The sequence below is a fragment of the Lycorma delicatula genome, chromosome 8, assembly GCF_047948215.1.
Source record: "Lycorma delicatula isolate Av1 chromosome 8, ASM4794821v1, whole genome shotgun sequence".
NCBI classification, from domain to species: domain Eukaryota; kingdom Metazoa; phylum Arthropoda; class Insecta; order Hemiptera; family Fulgoridae; genus Lycorma; species Lycorma delicatula.
Genome location: NC_134462.1, coordinates 101,025,746 through 101,053,619, shown reverse-complemented (window position 1 = coordinate 101,053,619; position 27,874 = coordinate 101,025,746). Strand labels below are relative to the sequence as shown.

At 29.2% G+C, this 27,874-nt stretch overlaps 1 protein-coding gene across 3 annotated transcripts in view; it reads right to left on the bottom strand.

Moving 5' to 3' along the window:
- Positions 1 to 4,511: 4,511 nt before the first annotated feature.
- LOC142328596 (uncharacterized) overlaps positions 4,512 to 27,874 on the bottom strand; it is a 50,144-nt gene continuing 26,781 nt past the window's right edge. For all 3 annotated transcript variants that reach the window (XM_075372382.1, XM_075372383.1, XM_075372384.1), the window contains 3 exons: positions 21,678 to 22,177; positions 11,981 to 12,194; positions 4,512 to 5,373 (listed from right to left, as the gene is read on the bottom strand). In XM_075372382.1, coding sequence (XP_075228497.1) covers positions 5,251 to 5,373; positions 11,981 to 12,194; positions 21,678 to 22,177 — 837 coding nt within the window. In that variant the 3' untranslated portion in view covers positions 4,512 to 5,250. The remainder of the gene's footprint in view (positions 5,374 to 11,980; positions 12,195 to 21,677; positions 22,178 to 27,874) is intronic.

The window sequence follows — 27,874 nt, the reverse complement described above, 5'->3', positions numbered from 1 at the left end:
ATTTTTTTTATTTCTTACTTCCAGTTATAAATTATACATATTTCAAGGACAATTTAATATTTTTTATAGAGGTAAACATGTTAGCTATATGTAGGACTAGAAAATACAATATAAAAATAGTGTTAAAAATTCTTACAAAAACTAATCTTAGTGCATTGAAACTTATAAAGATATTCGTGTAGAAAAATTCATAATTCATATAGCAAATCTACATAGTTTTAATCCAGTTCTTAATTTTGCACCCATTGATATTTGTGCTAATGTCTAAAGTTTTTAGGTTATTTGGGGATTTATTATATATTATAAATTTATTATATAATATACTGCTCTGTTTACTGTTGGAAGAACAATATTCTTATTTCTTATTCCACTACTTGATAGCACATATTGATTTTTCACTTCATTATAGTGAAATTAAAGTGGTTCTAATTGAAAAGTTTGCATAATATTTAATGATAGTGGAAACTCATTTTTTTTTTCTTAATAATTTTCAATAATCTATTTTGAAGACTTTGTAAAATATTTTTTATGCTATTTTAAGCCCCACCAATAATACCAGTGCAATAATACCAGATGTCACTATGCTGTCAAAAAGATATAGTAAATTTTTAACATTGATTGTCAAGACAATATTCTGTATAACTATGCAAATACGTAAAGTAAATATTTTGTTTTCTTAATAATGTATTCAATATGTATGTCTCGTTTCATGTTAAAATCTATCCAAACTGTTTATATGATTCGACTTTCTTACGAATAACTTGTTAATATAAATGTCAATTCTGGCAGGCACACTATCTTTATATATTCCAAAAGTCATATAGACAGTTTTGTCAATATTTAAGGATTACTGATTTACTCATAACCTTCATGTATTTAGTTAAATTTTTTATTCATATTTAGTGTAGCAAATTCTCATGTTTTACCAGAACTCAAAACTGCAGTATCATCTGCATAAAATACGATAGTAATTTCACTATCAGACGAATCACAATTCACTGTTGCCGGCCTCCATGACACGAATGATAGCATCTTGGCCTTTCATCCGGAGGTCCCAGGTCCAAATCCTGGTCAAGCATGATATTTTTCATACACGAAAATATTCCATTTCCATATCCCACGCACAAGCTTCAAGGTTATGTAGCAACATCATCAAGTAAAAATAATCTAATATCATTAACTATAGTAAGAAAAAACAGACCTAAGTACAGCATTCTGTAGAACACCAATAATTAATTCATCTTCAGAGCTGTTAATATTTTATATTTTTGTTATTTGTTTTCTATTTGACAAGTAACTTTTATAACTTAGAGTATCCTTTGTGCTCTTGTTTTTAACAAATCCATCCTTGTTTTTAATAAAACTACATTCATAGATAAAATTGAAAATCCCTTTATGAATAATATTTTTCAATATTTTTGCTATACTGGATATTAATGATGTTGGTCTGTAGTTTGTGATAAAAAATATTTCTCCAGATTTGAATATTGATTTAACTTCTGTCACTTTTGAAGCAGGACCAAGTAAATTTTTCTACACATAGTTGAAAGTATGTTCAACTGATACAGTTTTTTAAATGTTTACACTTATATCAAACTCCACCAGCTATACTTTTCTTTTTCCAGATTATCTCATTAATTTTTAAGGAACCTGTAGATTTCATAAAAATACTTCTATTGTTGTATTCTAGTAGCTTTAGTTTTTATCACCTACTACTTCAAGATTTTCTATTCTCCTATTTTTATAAATGACGTACTTATCTTTTCTTTCAGGGTTAATAGAAGATTTCTTATTTATAATAACATTTCTCTTTTAACTGATATAAAAAGTGGGTAATTATCAGTGAATGGGTAGGCATATTTTGAAAAGAAATTGCAAAAAAAAATGATTGCACTTTTATTTAAAGAAATTATCCATGCAAGATCCTTATGTTGCAGAACCATTTGAAGATCTAATTATTATCTTAACATACCTTCAAGAAAGGTATTATATATTTTTTTTATAATGCCTTCAAGAACGTTATCAAAAATTTCTTGGTTCATATTATTCATTCATGGTAATATCAATGTTAAAATTTTCAGCAATTAAATGGTTTTTTTATATTTTTATTTTGATAGATATATATGTTTTCATTATTGTTACAAATATTTTTTATTTATGTCATGACTAGCATACCCTATTGCGACTTCGCCCACAATGTAGATGTAGCTTCACTCGCAATGCTTTTTTAATAGCCAACTTATTTTTTTATAAATAAAAAATATTTAATCAACAATATTATATTTAGAATGCTGTTGAGAATTAGTTACTTATTGTTTCAAATCAGATAAAATGCTGCTTGCTTTGATGAAACCTAGGAGTTTGGTTAGTTGGAAAACCTAGCTCGCTGGACGGTCAGTCGATCAGTTCAATCATTCAGTTCATATTTCAACCAGTCACAATATTCAGCATCTACAACATGATTGTATCTATGATTGTATGATTTGTATCTATTTTTCTGTTTCACAATATTCCTGTATATGCAGTTTAGACACTTCACACAGGATTGCTTACAGTTGTTAGTTTTATGTTTGCTTTTATGTTATGTTGTGTGCATTATACGAGCATTTCAGGCAGATTGATACCATAGTACATTTTTTTTTGTACAATTTCCACAAATTCTAACATTAAGATCATTAATTACTCTACATCTTAGTATCATAAATATATTTTTAATCCATTATAAATACTATTTACAATAGTGCACTTATCTTGTTCATCAAAATTTCTGTTGTTTATATTATTTTACATCTTCTTTGCTAAATTATTCTATATTCCAGTGAGTTTCAATCATATTTTTTACGAATTATTTATTTACATCTGATTCTTCATTTACAATTTACTTCCTCTTATTAAGACCAGAAACCTTAACTTGTTTAAAAACAAGAAATAATAAGAACTGTCCGTATATGAATTTTTTTGAAATGAACAGTAGTATATAATAATTATACTATATATTCATTTTAAATGTTTTAACACAATTTTTAATGTATTTTTACATATAAGTTCTAAAAATAATCCAGTTCTTATTATCTCTCTTACTTATATAATGTCTCTTTACTTATATAATGGCCTTATAAGGGCCATTATATAAGTAAAGAGACAGATTACTTTTTTAATATAGTTTATTTAATAAACATAAGTTGCCTATTTCTCAATATAACTGCCAGCATAAATATACACTTCTCTCATCGCTGTGATATTTTTTTATGCCTGCACTTTTAAAGAGCCCAACAAAAAGCAGTTTCATGAGGTGAGATTCTGGTGCACTCATTTTATAAAAGTGACTGTACCAGAACATCCAGTCTAATTTTTCAGTAATTTCAAACATTGGTTGTAAAATATGCAGATAAAAAATTAGCCTACAAAAAAACCAACATAATTTCTCTGTAAATTTCATCTTTTTTCTCAGCATCGAAGGTTTCATGATTTTCTAGCATATCTCTAATACTATTAGTGATATATAATCTTCCAAAAAAAAAATTATGAACATTTAGCATTCCAAAAAAAGTTTTAGAATCACTTTACAGTCTGATGGCTGGATCTTGAATTTTTTCCTCTCAAGAAAACAAAGATACCTTCAATTCTCCTTGCTAATTGCATTTAAGTTCATAATGATCGATTGATTATCTTATTTCAAATCACTATTTAAAAATTCATTTAATTCAATCAAATACCATTTTTCAAATTCAAATAATGTGAAGTCTGATATCTTGATGATTATCAGTAATATTGAAATCCACCATAGTACTGCATGTTTGTTATTACAAATCGAATGCCCCATATCAATGCTCATATTACAATTTTCAGCAATTATTTTTTTTTAAACTTACTTAGTCTCCCTGAATAAGTTCATCAGTATAGATTCAATAGCAGAGTTAAAACCTCAATCAGTCATTCCTCACAGAAGTTATCAGCAACTTATTCAGTTACTTCTGAACTGTTCAATCTGCTTAAAAATATTTGCACAATTCACACAACTTTTACCATTCTACATGAGAATATGGGAGTAGATTTCAGATGGTAATAAAAAAAAACCTCTGTAACTGTAATAAAAACCCTCTGAAAGTTTAAATCTTATTAAATTTTTTTTTTTGAAAAGTGCACTTTTTAACATTTTTGAATGATTTTTGTTTAAGGTTAAATACTTTTTAACAGAATATACAATCATCTTAAAAAAATTCAGTCTGATTTTCTACTAAACTACAAATATCCACAGATTCAATAAAATAAAAATCAAATGACAACACAACCTATAGATAATGAAGAATTAATTTACATTTCAGTAAGTAACTTGCACTAACTGCATTAGACATAAACTACACTTTAGTATGACAAGGTAACAAAATGTTTGATTTACATCTTAAAAAAGGTGGAATAAATAATATACTGTAATAATAAAGTAGATATAAAATTATTTTACTTTTTAAATAAATTATTTCCAGGTTATATACAAATAATGTAATACAATGTGCATAATAAAGATTTTTTATTAAAGAAAATTTATACAACATGGTTGTAAAATAATCATAAATACAGTATACTCGCACATAATTGAATATTATAATGTATAATAAATAAACCATATCAGCAATTTAATTATAAATATCTATTTAATTATTTTTTCTTCTATAAACAATATTTTTGTATTAAAAAAAAATTAAATAGGTCAACTCATTTCTACTTATATTAAAAAAATAATAATGTAAGATTTCTTAAAACTAATTTTTCTGTTTCTTAAACAATAAATTCTTCTGTGTTTCTATTAAACTAAATTATATTTATATAGTATATCCAGGGTGATATTAACAAGTTAATTTTTGTATGTGTGTGTGTGTGTGTGTGTGTGTGTGTGTGTGTACACATGCATGCATGGGAGTATGTCAAAATTTACAACTAGTGAAAAAATTACCTACTGTTATCTATTATATTATTGTTGTTATAATAACTGTAAATAAGTATTAACAAATATTTGGTGAAAGTATGTTTGTCTGTGTGTCTGTATGACAAAAAAAACATTAACTAATACAACTACTAAAAAAATCATTGTTAGACTCAAATCATATCTTTTTAAATAAAATTAATATTTACTTATTCTTTATGTACAAAAATGTATTTATTATTATTATTATTATTATTATTATTGATATTATTATTACATTATAAATTTATCATGTATTTATAAATCATTACTGGTGGTTGGTTTATTTATTATTTTTTACACATGTTTACCATTTTTTTTAATCCATCATCCAGTTTCATTTCTAGTGGATTTAAATCTGGAAGACAGATGATGGAATCCATTGTTTTAACATAATCCTCGGGTGCCTCTACCTGAAAAATAATAATTTTAAGCTTTATTCTACTCTGACTGTAAGCTGGTCTTACCAAAAAAAGATATTTCATTCATGTGAAACAAAATACTGATTAGCTATGGAATATGGTATGTAGAATGGCTTTTTTAACAAAAAAAATTTCAATTTATAATTTCTTAAATGAATATAATTTTCCTACAAACCATGACTTGACCAGAAACTATGTATTAAAATCATCAAATCAAATTTTTTTATAAGTAACAAAACACGTTGCCCCGGGTTATCAATCAAATAACAATTAAGATCACTTTCACAGTATTTTTATCCCTTCACTTCCTTTGTTCAATACCAAATCAAAATTTTATTTGATTTTTTGAACACTGGACACCCTCTGTTTAAAAAAAAAAAAAGTTAATTGGAAACTTTTTTAAAAAATTATACTTAATGAAGTAAATTAATCCAAACACAGGAAATTTTCTATGTTGTGACCACACAATGTCTGTGTGTTATGACCACACCCTTTCTTTAAGTTATCTGTGTAATGTAAGGTTATTGTTCTTTGGTTATTTAGCAATTTTCAGGTTATAAATAGTCTTTTGTTAAAGTTTATCTCATTTTTTATTACAAAGTCATATTTTTGTATTTTTTGTTCTGCATATCTTGAAGATATAATAATGGACATAACTCCAAGAATGCATTTAAAAATTATTTCTCTTTCTGAGCATACCAGTAAGACACAATGACAAATACCTTTTGGGTGGTGTTGGACTAGGGACAGTGAATTTTAAACAATTTAAAAAACTGGTCCCTTCACTTCAAAACGAAAGGAAAATGCGACTGTAGAAGACAAACTACTCTAACACAGATTATAAATGAAAAAGTATACTTGCTCCAGAATTATCTGCTTTGGACTTAAATCGAAAATTAGCAGCCAGTGGAACATATTTACACGTACAACTGTTCGCCGCCGACTTCTTGCAGCTGGACAGAAACCTATTCAGCCAACTAAAAGGCAGCTTTTAACACCAGCAATGTGCAAAAATGCTCTTGTGGGCCAAAGCAACTAACTGGACCAAAGAAGACTGGAAAGGAAAAATGTTATGTTTTCCACGAGTCACATTTATGTTCAGGGGCAAAAGCTTCCATACATTAGGAAAACACTAGATGAAAATACATCACCGGCAATCAGTTATACATTCCAGAAAAAAATTTTTTTGGGCTGTTTCATGTTTTAAGGCCCTCGTTCATTACTTCCAGTAAATAGAGTGTTAAAAAGAAATTGATATATCAAGATTCTGAAGGAAAGGGTTATGGCAAAATTTTAAAACAAATTCCTACAAGGCATCAGAGTGTTCCAACAAGGCAATGGAGTGTTCCAACAAGATCTGGTGCCACCCCACAATGCCAGAAAAATGGAAAAATGTTTAGAAGAATGAAACATAAAAGGGCTCCCGTGGCCAGGCAACTCTCTTGACTTAAGCCCAATTGGAAATCTTTGGGCAGTAGTCAAAAACAATTCTCAAAAATGAATTGTATCACAAAAATTGACCTTATTAAAGCAATATTATCATTATGATTTCATGATGAAGAAATTTGTAGTACACTTGTTGAATCGATGCCGAATCTTGTACATGGAGTGATTAATATTAAAGAAGGACATATTAATAACTAGATATTCACAAATTGTACAGGCGTGATTGTTTTCTAAATAAAGTTACTTTTTATTAAATACATCTGTGTAGGGATTAATTTACATGCTACTGTATATAAGATAAACAACAATTTAATTTTGAAGGATGTAAGTTTCACCTAAGGGAATGAATTCTAGTCACAGTGCAAAGGATTCTTTATAAAAGAAAAATATTACAAAACTTTAATATTTTATTTAATTACTTTACAAAAGAATGTTATAACGAAGTAGCTGTAATCATAACCAGAATATTAAAATATTCTAAATCAATCATAAAATAAAGACATTTTATAATCATCTTTATCACCTAGACCAGCATTTCTCAACTTGGGAGTCGTAACCCTCATGGGGGTCTCAGTGAAAGGGGGGTAATGAAATTAGCCTACAACTTTACACCTAAACCATAATGAAATCATTTTATGAGAAAAAAATTGCGTATTATAAACATTCTAATTACATTTATAAGTTCACATGTAAAGAAAATAAATTAATGAGATGGTTGCATTTGTTTTTCATTTAAAGGTTTCTCTGTACATGGATCTATGTTAGAAACACACAAATCCAAATTGTTTTCAAGTGATAAAAAGATGATTCTTATACTTAGGTTTTAGCGCAACAATAGACAAAAACTCCCATGTTTTTTAAGACATGGTAAGACATGGTAAGACATGGTAGAAGGAATTAATATTTTCTATGCTTCTGTCACTAAATTACCAAATTCAGATTGACGAGCAAGCCAAAATGTACCTAAATCTTCAAATGTGAAGACTAATCTTCAGATGTGAAGCTTCACATCTACATATCAGTCTTCACATTTGATAAAAAGTTCTGATAAAAAGTTCTAAAAAAAGTTCTGATTACCACTGCACATCTGTACAGTGGTAATTTTTTATCAGCAGATATTTCGATGAGCTGGTCATAAGGTTCAACTAGTAATTTAGCAGCAGCAACAATATTTTCACTAAATGGATTCAGTACCCATCTCTTCGAAAAATCATTTTTATCTTCCAGGAAAAAATACTCTGCCAACTGAAATTTTAGCCCACGCAAATGTACCTTCATCCTATCCAAACTGAGGTGAATAATAGTGCTTTCTTCATCCAAATTTTTCTCAATATAATCGGAAGTGAGTGTAAACAATAAACATATCAAAATATTTGCTTTGAAGGCAATTAATCCATACATCAAACTTCTTAATGAAAGCGTGAACTTTTTCATTAATAAAATGTTTTTATCCCATCCTAGTAAACTCATTTTAGTGTTTAAATGCTAAAATACATCAGCTAAGTAAGCCAACAGCAACTTATTATTCTGTAAAAACATTGAGAATGCCGTTTGTTTATCCAGGAAAAATATTATTAATTCATCTTACAATTCCAATAATTAGGTTAACACTTTCCCCTACAATAACCATCTGACTTCTGTATGGAAAAAATATTTTTTTCTTTTCACCCATTTCATAGCATAGATTAGCAAACAGCCTATTCTGTAATGATGGACGTCTAATAAAAATAACCATTTTTACAGCTTTACAAAGAATTTTTTGAGATTTTCTGGAATTTTTTTGTGGCAAGAGCATGCCTGTGAAGAAAGCCGTGCATCCATTCCATCCTTGGTATAAAATGAACTTTTAATTTTTTCAGAAATCCACTGTACTTTCCTGTTATCACTGTTGAACCATTACTACATACTGCAATACATTCTGTCAAATATATATTATAGTTTTCCGTAGCTTCATAAAAAAAACATCAAAATGATATCCTGTTGCATGATTTGCAAAACTACATATCTTCTTTGTTTGATCTACCCCTATTGCGTTCATATCTCATAAAACATAAGAGCTGAGAAATTTTTGCTCCTCTGTTGATTCTTCAAATTAAATACTAAAAAACTCATTTGCTTAATTATCTGATCGCAAACATCGACAGCCATGTCATCAATTCGCTTTGATATGTTATTAGAAAGCAGACTTTTTATCAATTTTTTTGCTTCTTCCATGCCTATTAAAACACTGACCATATCAATTGCAGCAGGCAGTATGAGGTTTTCTACAATTATATTGGGGTTTGGACATCTTACCTACTTTATATTTGACTTTATATTTGGCATATTTTTTTAAGGCAAGAGCATGCCTGTTAAAGAAGCAGTGCATCCATTACATCCTTGGTATAAGACAATATTCTAATTTTTTTTCAGAAATCCACTGTTCTTTCCTGTAATTACCTTTGCACCATCACTATATATTACAATACATTTTCTAAATGTATGTTATAGTTTTTAGTAGTTTCATAAAAAACATCAAAAAGACACTGTCCTGTTGCAGGACCAGGTACTGATTACAAAACAACATACTTTCTTTGATTGATCTGTTCCTATAGCATTCATATCTCACAAAACATTATAATTTTTTTTTAAAAACGATATTTTTTCATGAAAAATCTACTTTTTTATATTGTTAATAATAAACATAATAATTATGTTTCAATAAACAAAAAAATTATAATAAAATTTTGACATTTCATTAATTTTCTTTACAATTTCAACTTTTTCCAATCTTTTACCACAAAATCGACATTTGAAAGTTTAAACACATAACCAAATATTTTACATAGCAATATTTGTTATTTTTTTTGAAATAATTTTATAAAAAAATACCTAGTAAATAGTTTAAAATAAATACCACATGTTTCATCAGTTTAGGCATACTATTCAATGATACACACACTTGAAATTAACCAACTTCAAATTCTTTTATAAAAGATTACAGATAATTTTAGTTTTATATATCTTTACACAAAAAGTTTTCAGAAAGGCTTTTAGAAAAAATATAACTGGTAATATATTAAACCTGACAATTCCTTCTTTAACTTGCTATTATTATGGTTTTCCTAAAGTAAAGGAAAAAATTAGAGTACTTCAGTTAAATTTTTGATTCTCTATACAGAAAGAAATTGCTTAACTCTAAAAATTTACTACAAAATGCTAACTTTTCATTATTTTCCAGTCAAACTTTTGTCAGAAAAATCATTAAAAAAGAGAGCATTTAAGATCTTTATCATCTTGTCAGAACAAATAAGGGTCTTAAGTAAACACTGATTTACATTTCTACTGGTTAATATTTTTGCCAAAAAGTAGTTATAAATATTTAATTCAGTAGCAATGTTGTTTTTTTAACATCTAAATATTTATTATTTAATATATTAACATTAAAAAAACCAAATTTAAAAAAACTTGTTTCAAGATAATTTTTACTTTACCATCTAGCACTGTAGCAGAGCTATAGCTTTAGAAGGGAAAGTATTGTAATAGGTCCAATTTGGGCATATGCGGTTTTCACTGGATCTTATGTTTTGACACCTAAGGAACCTGAAAAACCCAAAAACCAGAAGGAAATTTTCCAGATGTTTATATGTACATATGTATGTTTGGTGTCGCCCTCTAAATCACCTTATATCTCCAGAACTGCTTGACCAATTTTGACCAAACTTTGTCAGATTACTTCTTTATATCGGGCATTGATGCTATCAAATTATCAACTTAAAGGGTCAAGGAAATGAGGCTGAAGAGCAAGGTCACTACTCCCTCAGTATCTTCAGATTTCAACTAATTAAGGTCATATTTTTCTTAGGCAAATTTGTTAACAATTAAAAAATAATATTTCAACAAAAAAAAATTTCTGAATTGCACCCCCACCTCAAAAAATGCTCTAATTAAATTAGCAGCTAACTGGGTATGCTGCATTATTAGTACCCCCTCTCACCACAAGGAACATTAGTGTAGCACAACATACAGCTGCTGTAGTCATCTGCTATATTGTAACATCACAGGTAAGCGTTAGAATTAAGTAAATGAATAATATTTAAAGTGTAAAAAAGTATTTAAAGTGGCTGCTAGTACCGCCACACCTGCGCGAATGAAGTATGGTATGAATGTGCACGCATTAGTTATTATCATTGAATTAAATAAACAAAAAATATTATATTTAAATAAAATGATAAATATTTTAAATTGTGTATGTGTGTGTAAGCCATGCATTAGAAAAAGGCCACATGACCAGAAAGTCCTACAACTGTCAGTTTTTTTGATAAATACTTATTTTTTTAAACATTACAAAAAAATTTGATTTCCTTTCCCCCTCCCCTTCTCATAAACATACTGGTCCCATCATGTTTCAGTCACTCATTCCTGAAAAAGTAAACAATAAGAATATTTATGCCATTTTTCATCGCCTACTATTATTTCCTTTCTATTAAAAAATTTAGCCTAATTTTATTTGGGCTATATATTGATTGTTCAAATTCATAAAATAATCGCACAAGTTATTCAATAAAAAACAAAAAAATTTCTGACTCAAAATTAAATTAATACCTCAGAATATATGTTTAGAAGAGTAGGTGAATGAAACTAAATTAGTATTTCCCATATTTTACAGGTGCTGAAGGCATTTTGTGCAATAAAAGTAATAAAAAAAAGGAAGAATTTACAGAATCCTATCATTTGCAATATATTACTCCAAGTGGCAAAGACTTATCTGATCAAACAAAACTTTACTGTTTCAGCACTTCATCTCGGTAACAATAAAAACAATCCTAAACTGATGAAATCATACATCTTTGGAAGTATAAAGTATGTAACTGATATCTAAATCTACAAATACGGTTCTCTGCTAAAAAACTAATGAGGTAATACACAAACATTAACATATATATAAATAACAAATTAAATTATCTAATTACAAAGCATAATTAGGATTTAAAAGCTGATTCAATAAACCGTACATACTCACAAGGCATCATAACAAACCCAGTAATGTATACCATGCCAAACTCACAATTTTAAAATCTTTACAAGATAATAAACATAGAGTGAAATGCTGTAAAACTTAATGGCATAAAAATTTCAGTAAAAAAATGTTATGGTAATTAACAATACTTACATTTTGTACATTTCTTTTATAAGTTCTTATATGTGTCGGTTTCCAGGAATGAAAGATTGTGCGATTAATATGTGACAGTTGGCATAACATATCACTAGCTTTTGATGATTCTGATATCTCTGTGAATGTATCAGCTATAAATTTCATCATCGGTCCAGGCAGTTGTTTCATTGGTTTACCATTAATTAAATCATTTAACCACAAATAAAGTTCTCTAGTTCAAAAAAAAAAATGTATAACAAATAAGCAATACAGAATAATATCTTTAAAAATTAGTAAGTTTTTTACGTCTTAAAAAACAATTTATTAATTTTAAAAGTTTCATTTAACGTTTTCTTCTTAACTCCACTAAATATATCTGCAGAATAAAAGTATTTAGCTGTTATTTAGTTGCATTAGTATTTAGTTATTAAGCACAACAGATTTCTTTATGATTAAGTACTAGCTATAAAATTGCTTTAAAACAACAAAAATGAAACTAATTACATAACAATAAATCTAATTCTAATATTTATAATAAAGCAGGTGTTTTTAGTGTTCAGCAAGTAATAATATACATAATACAAATGGCATAGAAATGAAAATACAAGAGCAATGCACATTGGAGTGTAACAGAAAAACAAAATGTTGCTTAAAGTGACAAATGTAACTTCCTGTAATTTCATTTCTCTAGTAGTAATATTCCAAAACTTGTTGACCCACACCCTCTTATTTTCTATCAGTTGCTGTAGTTATAGAATCAAGTGCATCTGCTGTCATTGCATCTTAGACAACATGCAGTGATTGTGTTTTTAACAGTGGAAAAAGTGAACACTAGCGATATTCATCATTATCTAAAAGCCACTTATGGTAATGAAACTGTTGACAAAGCCTTGCAGCAGTCAACCAGTTTCTTTTCTACAGTCGTTGAGAAGCACAAATGGCGGTAGATGAATCGATTCAAAATGAACATCATATCATACAACAACACATTGCTATCCAGAAAGGCATATCAAAAGAACAAGTAGGGTACACTATTGCACAACCAAGATACCATGTAATCTGTTTGCAGAGACTACCTTACAAACTCGTAGAAAAGGACAAATGACTATGAAAGGAATATTGTAAACAGCTTCTGAAACATTATTGTGACAAGGAAGATGACTTCCTTTACAACAGTGTGACAGAAGATGAAACTTGGATGCACCATTATGACTCAGAAGAAAATTGGCAGAGCATGGAATACCAGCACTATGGTTCACTACAGTCAAAAAATTTATAACACAATCCTGTCTTGACAGAGTTCTGGAATTCTAAACACTTGGACATTACTGACTACCTAGAAGTTGGTAAACTGTAAATTCCCTGCAATACATAGACACTGAAACAGCTTAGAAGGCATGTGTCTCATGTTCAACAATCCACAGAGTAGATAATATTGCAACAAAATAATACTCACCCACACACATCACACAACCACCACTTGTTGGTAAATTTGAAATCTGAATGTATCTGAGATTTTCACTTCTATTAAACAGGATTGTTAAAAGTATTAATTTCACTAGGATGAACTGGACACAGTGGGGCCATGGATAAAGGAAAAATTGGCAGCATTCTTCTTTGATGGAATGAGAAAACTGGTTCACAGTTGAGAAATCTGTAGCCTACATTTTGATCAGCATTTTTTATCATTTGATGTACATATATTTTTAACTAAAAATACAGAGTTATCATAAAAGAATGCTGCGGTTTCAGTAATTCATAGGAAGATTGTAGGGAAATTTCTAGATGTTATATTGTTATCCCAGAAAGCCTCCAACCCAAAAGTTTATTTATCAGCAGTTGTAACCACAACGTCAGTTATTGTATTGTTGCGGTGAGTTGAGTGAGTTACTTTGTTCTCAGATAAAGACAAAGCAAAGTGTGTTTTATTGATGGCTGAATTAAAATCTGTAATTTTAGTTCAACATGCGTATTTCGACGTGAATTCGGAAGAGATCCACCACACAAAAATAACCTAACACGTTGGTTCAAACAATTCGAAAAAACTGGATCGGTTAAGAAACAGAAATCAACCGGCAGACCAAGTGTACCAGACGAAACGGTTGAACTAAATAGACGATCGGCAATTAGAAGTCCTGGGAACTCCATCCCCTGTCAAAGCGTCGAATTAGGTATTCCAAAATCAACAGTGCACAAAGTTTTACATAAAAAAATTAAATTACACGCTTATAAAATCCAGATACTGCAGGAATTGAAACCCGATGATGGTGTAAAACGTTACAATTTCGCTGTTGAAATGTTGGACAGAATAAGTGAAAACGAACCATTTTTAGATAATATAATTTTTACAGATAAAGCTACATTCCATGTGAATGGATGTGTTAACAGACACAATTCACGAATATGGGGCTCTGAAAACCCACACGCAATTATTGAGAAACAACGCGATTCGCCTAAAGTTAATGTTTGGTGTGGTGTGATGAAAAATCATGTAATAGGGCCTTTCTTTTTTGCTGAAAAAACAATTAATGGAGTAGTGTATCTTGACATGTTAACCAATTATTGTTTTCCTCAGCTGGAACTCAAAAACATTCATCGACTTCATTTCCAACAAGATGGTGCTCCCCCGCACTTCAATGCAATTGGTCACGGATGCTTTGAACGAAAAATTTGGAGATCGATGGGTAGGCCGGCAAGGACCCATACTTTGGCCTCCAAGGAATCCAGACTTGACACCTTGCGATTTTTTCTTGTGGGGGTACATCAAAAGCATTGTTTATACACAAAAAATTTGCGACCTAAACCACTTAAAAACAGGATTAATGAAGCAAGACAACCATTAAGAAATGTTAACTAATGTTTGGAGAGAAGTTCAGTATTGTTTGGACATTTGTCGAGCGACTAAGTGCGCACATATTGAAATTTATTAATTATGTAAAAAAATGTTTGAGATGAAAAATTTGAAAAATAAAAAGCATAAACTGTAAGTAATTCTGTTTTAATTTAAACCATGTTCAAAATCGCACCATTCTTTTATGATAACCCTGTACTTATATCATTTTAATTATTCATCTATTAAAATATATGGTAAGATGTTAATTAAAATTATGTGTGGTTTTAGTAAAAAATAAAAAATCTCTAGCTGTAAACAGTGACTAGATGTAAAAATAGATACTAGTTTTTGTACCAAATAAAATGTACCAGTATGCTATTACTTGTTTCATTTGAAAATTATGAGCGACTGCATATTACATTTCAGCCACCCTTGTATTTTTAATTTAATAATTATCAATTCTCATGCATATTTATCACACAAACAATCATCCCAAAGTCCAATTTTTGCAACCAGACTTTTTGAAAGAGCTAAATGACAATAACCCATTTTCAATGGGAATAAAAATGAGCTAATTATTTAATACAGATTGTAAACTTAAAATTTAATACAGCCATTTAAAAAAAAAACTATATGGTTTAATCTTGTTCCACATGACATCAATCTGATCATCGCAAGAGGTTAATTTTCTCAAACACCCAAAAATTTGACTTTCTCTTAATTTAGTTTTTTTATAAAAACTAACCAATATTTGTAACTAATGATTTTATTATTTAAACGACTGGTGATGATGGTGTGTCTACTGGAGAAGCACATTGTAATTAATTGTTATCCACAATTTAAGTTATAGTTACAATTTGTCCAGTAAATGATTTTTTTGAACTGATAACAGAATTTTAAAATCCTGTGCATTATGATGGCAACAAAAAAACCATAACTGTAACAATTTTGGGCAACCTGAAATGAATCCCAAAAAAATATACAACTGTTCTCTAGAATAACTATCTTATTCCAGGCTTATTAAGGAAAAGGAAGATTAAAGTACCTTTTTTCCTGTGCTCTTTTTATTGAGTTAAATACATTGTTGCAAATCAGTATGCCAAGCTTACAGAAATGCAGGTAATATTCACCCCTTCTTAACTCAGCAGGGATTGGCTGAATAATCAGTATCATTAAAACTCAGAGAAATCAACTATGACTGATCTCTCTTAAGATTCAGCTGTTTTAATTGATCATGTTGAGTACATGATACTTTTACTATTCCTATAACAGTTCAAATGGCGACATCTATTGGTTAATGTATGTATTGGAGAGTCAAGCCAGGTCATGTACGGATGTGCCGAACACAACCGTACATGAGAAACCGTAGTTTTTTTCCTGTTATTATTAGTATTAATAAATAGATTTATTATTAATACTCTATTTATTCACTGGCTAAAACCTGTACCTCAACAGATCACAGACATATAAACACTATAACACATAGTGTAAAGTACAAATTAAGTATAGATTATATTTTTTTCTGATGCTTGAAAAAATGCAAGATTGTAGCTGGGAATGGAACCTAGTAGACATTGATGGCAATTTATGGATCTCCTTATTGCTCTTTTGAAAACTCTCTACATAAACTAATGAAGTTTTGTTTTTTAAATTCCTAATAATCCATTTACAGAGTGTGATGATTTTAATGTTAACATTATAGACAATTGCAACCTTGAACTATTAATTCTGTCTGAATTAGCATGTCTAAATATTTTGATCTCCCAGCCAACTAGAATTACAAAGATTTCCTTTAAAGGCAATATTTTTACAAATTTACTGAAAGAACTGAAAGATAATTTTGAAGATTATGATTTTTCAGATCATAATCGTAAAACTGCAATACAATCATTTACTAATGAAAATGTGCGACAAGAAAATGATTTGTTATATTTTTTTAAAAGGGTGATTATGATTAATAAAGATTCAATTAGAAATTTGAAAACCTTGTTGTCAGAAACAAATTAGGAAAGTAGTAACAAAATTAGCTTTGATAAAAAAATTTAGCAATTGTGAAATGTCCAAATATAATTTGTTTGATAACTTTCAGAATTATTTAAAAAATTTCAAATCAATTTTTGCTAAATTAACTAATGATAAAAGAATATATTATGATAATTTAATACCTAATTCAAACAATAAATCTAAAACCATGTGGGCAGTTACCAAGAATAAAAGCGAATTTGAAAATAAAAAATTACATAACTTCACCAAAAATATAAAAGGCCTCTTAAAATCTTCTATTATCTCATCTCCCCTATTCAGATTGCAGAGGAATTTAACAATTTCTTTTCCAATATTTCAAATAACAATAATATTGATCCATTTCAAATAAAGGCACTTACTTTGAATATTTAAGCTGACAAGTCAGAATTTTTATTTCCTGTTAATACCCAGTAAGTTAAAATATGTACTTTAAGTATAAAGAGTAAATATTCCGTGAATGTATTGATGATACTCATACTAGTATTTTAAAAGAAAATTGTAGATGCTGTTCTACTCCTTACAATTCAATTAATGAATCTTTCAGCAACAGAGTATTCCCTAGTTGCCTTAAGAATTCTGTTGTTACTCTTCTCCTTAAGAAAGGTTGGGCACTTAATTTACAAAATTATAGGCTAATTTTGTTACTGTCCATATTTTATAAAATATTTGAAAAACTATGAAAAATCAAGTTTTAACATTTCTTGAAAAGCATAACACAATAACAAACTTTCTGAATGGTTTTAGAAAAAAATTAACTGCTGACACAGCCATTTCCAAGTTTTAGAAAATACATTAAATTATGTAAATTGCAAAAAATTCCATTTTCATCTTTTTTGTGATTTCAATAAAGCATTTGATTTAGTTGCACATTTTTTAGTGAAGAAAAGACTTAGTAGCTATAATATCAGAGGAACAGCTTACAATTGATTAAAGTTGTATGTTACCAACCACAAATAAATAACTGAAATTTCATCTTTTGATGAGAAAGCACATCTAATATGTAGATCCTCACTTCAGATGTAGAACACGGAGTAGCTTAAGAAAGTCTCCTTCCTAAGTTCCTTGATTTTTTATTGTTTATTGTCGATCTATCTCAAAATCTCTAACTATTTTGTAACCCTTTTTGCAATTCTCTAACTTTATATAACTGAAGATAATTATTCAAAAAGGATTGAAAATTTTATGATAATACCCCAGTTCTAAATATTATTCACTGATTAGATTGCAACCATACAACTTTTAACATGAACAAAACCATTTCATTGTGCTTTTCAAGTAGATTCGACATTTCTAATCGGGTGGATAAAATTTCCATTAATGATCATGATAGTATTCCATTGATCACAAAACAAAATTTCTGGCTGTTTTATTGAATGATTAGTTCTCATGGGATGATCAAATTGATTTCATTTGTAACGAAATCAAGCCGTACTTTTTCTCTGAAGAGCTTTAATAAAACACTAAAGCCATCGTCATTATTTAATACGTATTATACCTACATTTATTCTTATATAAAGTATAATGTCATCTCTTGGGGCTCCCTAAAAGATCACAACATGATCTTAGGATATATAAATTAATTGGGCTACATAAATTGGTAAATGGGCTGTCAGATCATTGTTTGCCGTTCATAAGTAATAATCATGTAGGCCTATATTTTAGAAAATTAAACCGTTAATTCACCCTTGTGTTTATATTTGTAAATGTTCAATTTTTGCCAAATAAAATAGTGTCACGAATTATAAAAAATAAAAATAAATTATAAAAAAATAACAATATTCACCTTTACCAAACCAGACAATGGAATTGTTTTTATATAACACAATATTTCATCTTACAAGAAAGGGCCTCATTATGCTTCCATTGCCACTTTTTAATAAATTCCCAAACCATTAGAAAAATTCTTCCTAATCTATTTAAAATACAATTAAACAAATTTATTTTAACAATATTACTCTGTTCATGAATTTTTAAATAATAGTAATTAAAAACAAAAAACACAATTATACCTGCATCCCATTCAACATGAAAAATACCCAGCCTGGGATAGGTGGTAAGACCCTGTATGCTAGTTATGAAATTATTAGGATAGGGACAGCTTATCTTTTATGGATCTAAAACGTCTGTGTGGATTGCAACATGTTCAAATCATAGCTGTATGCACCTGTATGTCCAGTTGTTCATCCACAATAGCATATCAAAGGTAATCATTTCAAATGCTGAATGTTGGCAGATACAAGTGCATTTACTGTTGAAGAGCATTTGTTAGCTTTGTGAGGGTCTACAAATGTCCACAGATTGATAAAACATTGGAGAACATTACAAATTACTTCTTTGTGCGTTTTTGGAAATCATCACCATCACAGCAAACATTACTGACACAGGAGAAGAAGGCTTTTACAACGAGAAGTGTTCTTGATGCATCACACAGTGGAATGCTGAGCACTTGAGCTGAGCATGTACTACTGTAGAGCATTGATTCAAGAATCACTAATGAAATCAATTCGCAAACGTTCTGCAGAGTTAGGCATTCCAAGACTGACAGTGCAAGACCATATGCGGAAGGACTTGAAGGAAGTTAAATGTTTTTGTTCAGTTATGGTTAATAAGTTGAGTAATAATGACTTGATCAATGTATTTATGCATGTCAGTTATTACTTGAATGCTTTCCAAGAGCAAACAACAAAAAGAACATCATGTTCTCAGATGAGTGTGCAACTAATCAAAGCTCTTGTAACCAAAATGTTTTTTTCCAGGCAAAAGACAATCCTCACTTTTTTGAGGAAATCGAACACCATCCACTTCATGTTATGATTTGGGCTAGGATGACAGCTGAACATCTCCTTGGTCCTAATTTTTTCAATGGCATAGTTAATCAACACAGTTATCTGAGAATGATCAGCGAATGGTTGCTACCAGAATTAACGGCTAAAGGGGTTGCTGACTTTATTACGTTTCAGCAAGATAGTGCTCCAGTGCATTTTGCTTTGATATTCACAGAAGCATCAATGAAATTCTTCTGAATCACTGTATCGAACATGGGACAGAAGAATTACCGAATCCATTGCTTTAGCCAACAAGAAACCCTGACCTCACCACACCTTTTGCACTGTGGGATTTTGTAAAATAAGAGATCCAAAAACATAGATATATCAACAATGAGCAGCTCAAAGAAACTGTTTGGCCAGCAATTTGAAATGATCACCCCTGATATGCTGTTGCAGATCAACAACCAGACATGGAGGCACATACAGCTGTGCTTTGAACATGGAGTAACCCAAATAGACGTTTTAGATCCACAGAAGGTAAGCTGCACCTATCCTAATAATTTCATAACTAGTGTATAGTGTAAAGGGAATTCCCACCCAAATAAATATCTGCTAAAAATGATTTCCAATTTCTGAATTGTAAATTACTTTGCAGTAATTTTTAATATTTAATTTATTTACCTAAAAATTATTCATGTGTTTGTATTTAAATTATTCATATAGATTTTAAACATATCTGTTTTTTATCTTATAATTTGTTTTTATACAGATGTGATTTATATAATGTATTGTTGTTATGTTCCGATCAGAATTAAAATTTACTCATTTAACCTAAGATAATTTGAATGATAAACCAGAATGCTAGTGCCATGACACCAGTTGGCCAGTTTTAAAAGAAAATATAAAACGTAACTGGTATACATTGAAACACTGAACTATGTGAGAACTAAATCAAATTTCTTTATTATTTAACATTTGACATATAATGGAATTAAGATGAGCTTTGTGAGTCATTAGGCACACAATATTTTTCAAACACATATTTTTGAAACATAGATTTTTCAATTAGAGTATCACCAATATTATTATTTTATTACTTTTTTAATGCACGTTTAAGCTTTAAATTTCACCACATGAACATACTTCAATTATTATCTTGTATAGCAAATTCTTTTGGAACTACGGTGCATATCGGTCATGTCATATGTTTATCCAAATAAGTTGTGGAAAATTTTTTAAACTAAAAACTATGCAGCAATTTGAAGAAATTTTTCTTATTTTTTAATAAAATTCTTGGCATCAGATTGTTAGTGTTAATGTGATGATAAATAACCTAACACTTTGATATTCAGAGTATTTTCAAGCAAAAATTGAAGAAAATTTTATGACATACTTAGGGCAAAAAATATAACATATTTCAGAGTCTTATCTTACACTCAGTTCGTATGCTGTTTCACTTCATTCATTTTCTTATTTTGTTAAGGAATCAAACTTTATGTTTCTTATGAATAGCCAGTTTTCTTAAAATTTTTTATAGCACAAATCTATACTTTAAATGCTAAAACATATTAAATAAAATGATTTTTTTAAGAAAGTAAAACTGACTTTTAAAAAACACATTATAAAAATCAATTCTTTTTTATTAATTCTTCCTAAAATTTTGACTTGAAGTTACTGGCAAAATTTTGTAAACTGTGGGTAGATACATTTAATTTCATACACACTTCTAAAAGTCACAATTTTAAGGACTGAAAAAATATTGTTATAATCTTAATTTTAGCAAGGATGTTATTTTTACAAAGTTTGTTAGTCATGGAAAATATATTTCTTAAAGTTCATTGTTTATGCCTTTTTATTTTATTTTAAGCCATAGAATAAAGAAGTCTCATTGGGATCAGGGTTGAAGTTCCAATTGTTATTTTCAATGAATAAAAATAAGCATTTTTTATGGTATATCTATATCACATATAGTAATTATAGCCACAAAATAATCTGTCAAACAATTTATATACAAAATAAATTAACAATTTTTAGGTAAATAATAATACATTCATTAATAGACAATTTATTAATTTTAGAAAGTACTCACTGAAAATCAAGTCCATCTGCTTCTTCTGGTTGAGGATGAGCCTCAAATTTTGAAACCGTTAAAAAAATATTTGAAAGACCATATACTCCTTCACTACCATCATCTTTTACTAATTTTTTTTCAAAAAAATCAACCCATGATTCTGTATTTGATAAAGCTTCATTACATGGTCTCCTTGTATCAACTGCCTGTTTATCACATGTTTTTTTATGTAAATTCATTCGTGAATGTAACTTAGCGATATGTATCGATCTTGTATTTACCTCAACTGCTAAACGTTTCCAATATCTTATAGAAAATAATATATCCAATGGTGTTCGTGTTGGAATTTCAGCGGCTATTTTTTCAATATCTTGATAGCCATATTTTTCAAGACATTTCAATAATTTCTTCTTCTCTTCATCAGTCCAGCGACCTTTCTCTTTAATATCATAAGAATAATTTTTATAATGTTGACCTTTCCTAGTTCTTAATGATCTTTTAGGGCACTTTCCTTCTTCCTGTGAAAAATAAATAGTTCTTAAATTAACAAATCTTATAACATTAAAAAATTGTTTCTTAGACTATACACCAGTAACTAGAATGTTTTTAATCCCCGTTTAAAAATATTCTAAAAATAAATTAACAAAGAAATAGAAAAATTTATTAATAGGAAAATAACTTTGGCATATAGAGTTTATAAATAATTATTACATTACATTTTACAAAGAAAATACCACATGTACTTGATAAATAACCTGTGAAATTATACCCTTGAATACTTCTTTATCTATTTTGACATCGAAGCTAAGCTTTTTTTAGTAATAATTTTTTTTTAATTATAGGACAGATCCAAAACTATTTTCATAAACTGGAGGATCAAGAACTCCATCATCAAAGCTACATATCTTAACTACAATGGTCTAGTTTCAAGGCATTATTCATTCTCATCCCTCTTATTAATCAGAGCCATTTTAGCAATCTGTTGACAGATGTTACGCATTACCAAAGCTTTTTAACTGTTTCAAACTTATGGAAGAATAACAACTTGCCGGCCATACAAGTGACAACTTCACTTTGTTCAACAGATTGATTTATCACTTTTACTTTCAAAGAAGGATGCTGATCATTGCCTCTTATCTCACGTCCTTTACATATATCAAATCCTCAAAAAAACACGGACAGATAGTGAAAAATAATGTATTAATTTAATCCTTTCTATTGAGAAAAAATATTATATATATACACTGTCATCTTATGAGGGAATGTAAAATATAGTACCCAATTAAAAATTACAAATGCATCTCACCTTTGTCACACAATTTTTTAACCTGCTTACATTTTTCTCTTATATTAATCTTTATTTTTAAGTTAATTCCATAAAATTTCAAAATTTATTTTAATATAATCCATCAGGATTATCACCCTTCATAGCAAGTTCATAAGGTTAGTACTAAACTCATACCACAGTAATATGGTCTAAAAGGGGGGTAAACATCGGTTCGATAAATCTAATTGTTCATAGGTACTAACACTGAAGTTATATTACATTTGAAGTGGTTAATATCAACAATTACATTATAAAAGACAGACAATAAATATAGTACTGTACTTTTAATCAAGCACACTATCCAATCTGACATTGTAAAATACCTATGCCCTGTAAATATACAGTGTAGCGTAATACAGTAAGTTCAACATTTTTAATTTAAAGACAGACTTAATGGTGTAATTCTGTGTTTTGAAGTGTGCATAGTCCCCTGCTGTTGTTTTCTATATCCTGCTGATTCTCGATAACCGCTACAAAATCATTTAAATATTGCTGTTGGTAACTCTTTTACAGGCACTGATGACACCTTGGTCCATTGGCTGGGTGAGTGATTTGCAAGCAAATATGATATCTTCTGCCATCAGCACTTACAAGCTTGTCAGAACTGGGATAGGCAGGCATGTTATCTAAAAGTTGAAAAGCTTTTACATCATCAGGGTGAAACTTCAACTCGTCCTCCTGGTACCTTCGTACTTCTGGTACAAAATGCCTATAAAACCAGTCAGAGAAAATGGAAGCATTAAACCAACCTTCTTGGTGTGGTAGTAATGAATTGGTAAGGAGAGCATGTAATCTTTCATTGGGGGCTGATTTACCAACAACCACAAATTTATGTCTGTGCATACAATCAGCGTTAACAGAACAAAGTGCCAAAATCTTTTCCTTACACATTTTCTTCCCTCTTATTACTTCTTATGCGCCTGAGTATTATTAGACATACAGGCCAGAATAAGCCTGTTTCATCAGCATTGTATACCTGCGACATAAGAAGGCCTTCTTTCTTAATCGGTTCATTACGTTTAACCAGAAAACCCTCAGCACCTGCTGTATCTGCACTGCCAGCCTCACCCTGCACCTATGTACCCTGCAGTCCATGCCTGTTACAGAAACACCACAACCAAACATCACCAGCGCTGCACTGAACACTTAAATGCTTACAGAGTCATTCACAACCATTTCATAACGTTCCAGAATTACTTTAATACTACAAGACTTTTTCTGCACGTAATAATTACACACAGCTTCATCTAACTCCTTTTGATTACCAATCTTAATATGCCTTAATATACTTGCAGGCCCCACTACAGAACTAGACTTACTTGAATATCCATCAGCAGAATACTTCACATATATTTAGTAAGTTTATATTTTGCCATACTAATATCTGAAACTGTTTGTTTTTTTACAGCATATTCCTCACATACCTGATTCACAGATGCACCACTTTCTAAGTTTTTGATCAACTCAAGCTTCTCTAATACTGTTAAATTCACCATTTTTCTCTTTTCCTCCACACGGCATGGTTATAGAAAATTATAATAATGCAACAAAGTACATAAAAAAAGAGCAAAAACCATGTTAAAATGAGCTGCACATGTTACACTGATCCAAACAAAGTGACTGCCTGCCAACTAGTTGTGTCAGTTTTCAAAGCAGTGGCTTGTGTCCAGTGTTGCCACAGCTCCATCCATAGCACACAGTACTTTTAAATTGAGTCGGCTGCTCCAGATTTTGTCTACTGCTTCCAAAATGTATTAAAGAGAGGTCCATAATACTGAGGTATGAGTTTAATTGAAATCATCAATTAATTTTTTTAAATTCTATAATTTGCATAGAGCAAATTAGGAGTTAAAGCTAAGCCCAAAACTATCTAAAATACTTATTAAGATGGAAAGGAATATTTTTGAGATTTATTATGTATTTTTAAGGGGGTATTTTCTTTCAATGAATGAAAGCTTGCCTTTTGCATTTAGAAATCTCAACTTAATTTCATATAAAGTTCAATATGTAATCAACAGCCCAAGTTGCTAATTCTTTTTTACTCTAGTTTTAATTTCATTAATCTTTTTAATATTTTACTTCATTATTAACTTTTTAGATTTATTTTAAACATTGTATATTTTTTTAAATGGTTTTTTTTTACTTATACTTTGCTTAGAGAAAAATGTCACAATTTACAATACTGTGTAATTAACCACATATTTTATGAATAAATTCATTGCAGAGGCTTAAATTCTGTAATGTGTAATTTTATTTAAAAAATGAACATTATTTTACAGTTTTCATTATGAATAACAAAATAATAATTAATTATTTGTAGTATGTATACTATTGCACCCCATTACAAACAAATTTATTATGAAATTGTGATCAAACAGAGCAAGAAAAAATGAATTTATGGCAGAGAAGTGCAAGTGGGGAAGGCAGCTTGTCCTGGCAATTTTACATTTACATATTTAAACAAGTGCGTTAACAGTTTTCATGTAGATCCAGAAATGCTACCTCTTATTATTATAAACCCGTTATTTTATACCTGTTACCTGTTTTTATAAATCCCTTTTTTTTATAAAAAAATAATGTTAATCTTAATAAAAGATTTTTTCATCACCACTCCCTGAACTTCAGACTAACACAAGGTCCCTTGTATTCAAACAATTGTATAATTCACACTTTTAATACTTATTTGTTCCATTTTTTAAAGATTAATTAAAATTATCCAAATTTCTTTTAAGAATTTATTAACAAGTAGGTTAATTAATCGCTTTTAGTAACAAGCAATTGATATTCCAAATATGTATGATGGAAATTCAATATTAATAAGTAAATATTTAATTTTATAATAACTCTCTAATCAAATTTATCATTTCATTCATGAATTCTGGCCACTTTCTGACAATAATAACTGCTACATAAAGCCCAAACAACATTAAACATTAAAAAGATATCCTCAGCTTTAGACAGCTGCGATACATCCAAGGAGTCCCTTTCTTCTTACAAGCATATTATACTACACATAAACTACAACTAGCATTAGTAAAGAAATACAAACTAGCCATAGAAAACTGAAATGAAAAACAAATCCACAGAAGGATGCTATTTGCCTGCTCTGGATAGTAGGTACATATCCAACTCATAATCTGTCAGAAGATAAAAAATATCTTTATCAGTTTGAAGCAACAAGTTCTGATTAATTATTTTTTATTGGCCAGCTGAAATATAAGTAGCAACAAATTTCTTCATTTCAATAGGCTTATATTTGATAAAGTTAAATTCTGTATCAACTACAAAATCATGTGATGTGTAGAAGTAATATATATTAACAAATCGAGAAGTGAAATATATAACCTTAGCATATTATATATTATAATACCATAAAGAGAAGACAGCCAGCCGTGTTATAATTATGCTTGTCACACTACGCCATCCGTTTATATTCAAGAATTTGAATTACTGTAGTGAATTTCAGCTATTCATGTCAATTGCCATAAATCAGATGGTTATTTTATTACTTTAATTGAAATATATAGTATGATATATCTTTGTTTATTACAATATATTGTGTCCAGACAATGATAACACAAAAGCATTTTTTGCCAGAAAAAAAATAATATAAAAAAATTATCACACTACCCTTGTTATTTTCAGCATACTTATACTTTCTTGTAAAAGTATTTTAATCTTGTTTGATCCACAGACTTGGATGCAGTGCCCCCTTCAGTTCACATATCCTAGATATCATTACTGACTATCAAAAATGATATCCTAGATTATCAAAACTGACTAAATTATCACCCAAATCACAGATTTAGTTTCTTGAACTTGAAAAAAGTGTTTTTCATACTTATAAAAAGATAATTTATTTCACCCAACAGAAATGTGAAAGGTTATCAAATATAACAAAATCTCATTTTAATTTTTATTTTTTTTTAAAAGCAAACAACTGAATGGGTTATAGTCACCAGAACATTACCACCAACACCATACTTATTACAGACAAACTACAAAATCACAAAACTACCTATTTAAGTATGACAAACAAATATAACCATAGTACTAAAGAGACCCCCACAAAAAAAATAAAACCTCAGACGGTAGTAAAATCATTAATCAGAAAAAAACAATAAAAAAAAAATATAAGCATTGTAAAAAAAGAAGTATATAAGAAAATGTAATTTTATAATAACACTTAAAATATATATGTAATTATGTTTAAAAATTAATTAAATACTAAATCAATATATATATATTTACAAGCACTACATGTGACTGAAGTAAGAGTGTAAAATGGTCCTGTCGCCTTAATCCATTTGGCTACACCAGCTTCATTGTAAAATAGTTCTACCAAAAATCAGTTGGCAACCAAAACATGTATATAAAACTCAAACAAAAATTTGATTTAAAAAATTTAAAAGGTTTGTCAACCAACAATGTCAGCCAACCATCGCCTAAAACCATATGTACTAATTCTAAATATCCAATACATATTGCGTTACATACACTAGCAAACAGAATATGATGAACTATTACATGGCAGTTAACCAAGGGACATTTCAAAAATCACAAGGAATACTTGTATTGCAAACACCAACAGACTGCTTTTTTTAACAGCAAATTTCTTATACTGATGATTTCAGAATATCACATACCATAAATCAGCAATTATCAAACTTTTTAGCACCATAACCCCAAAAAGAAAAAAATATATATATCATGAATATTCCATGACCACCCCAACCACAACCCAGTGAAACCTAGTGAAAATTATTTAGCTGTATTGACAAGACAGTTATGAACATGCATGTATGAATTGAATAAACATGAGCAAATTACAGGTTCCAACTTGATGTGTACGTTCTCCTTGATATTTGGTCTGCTTGCATAATATTCG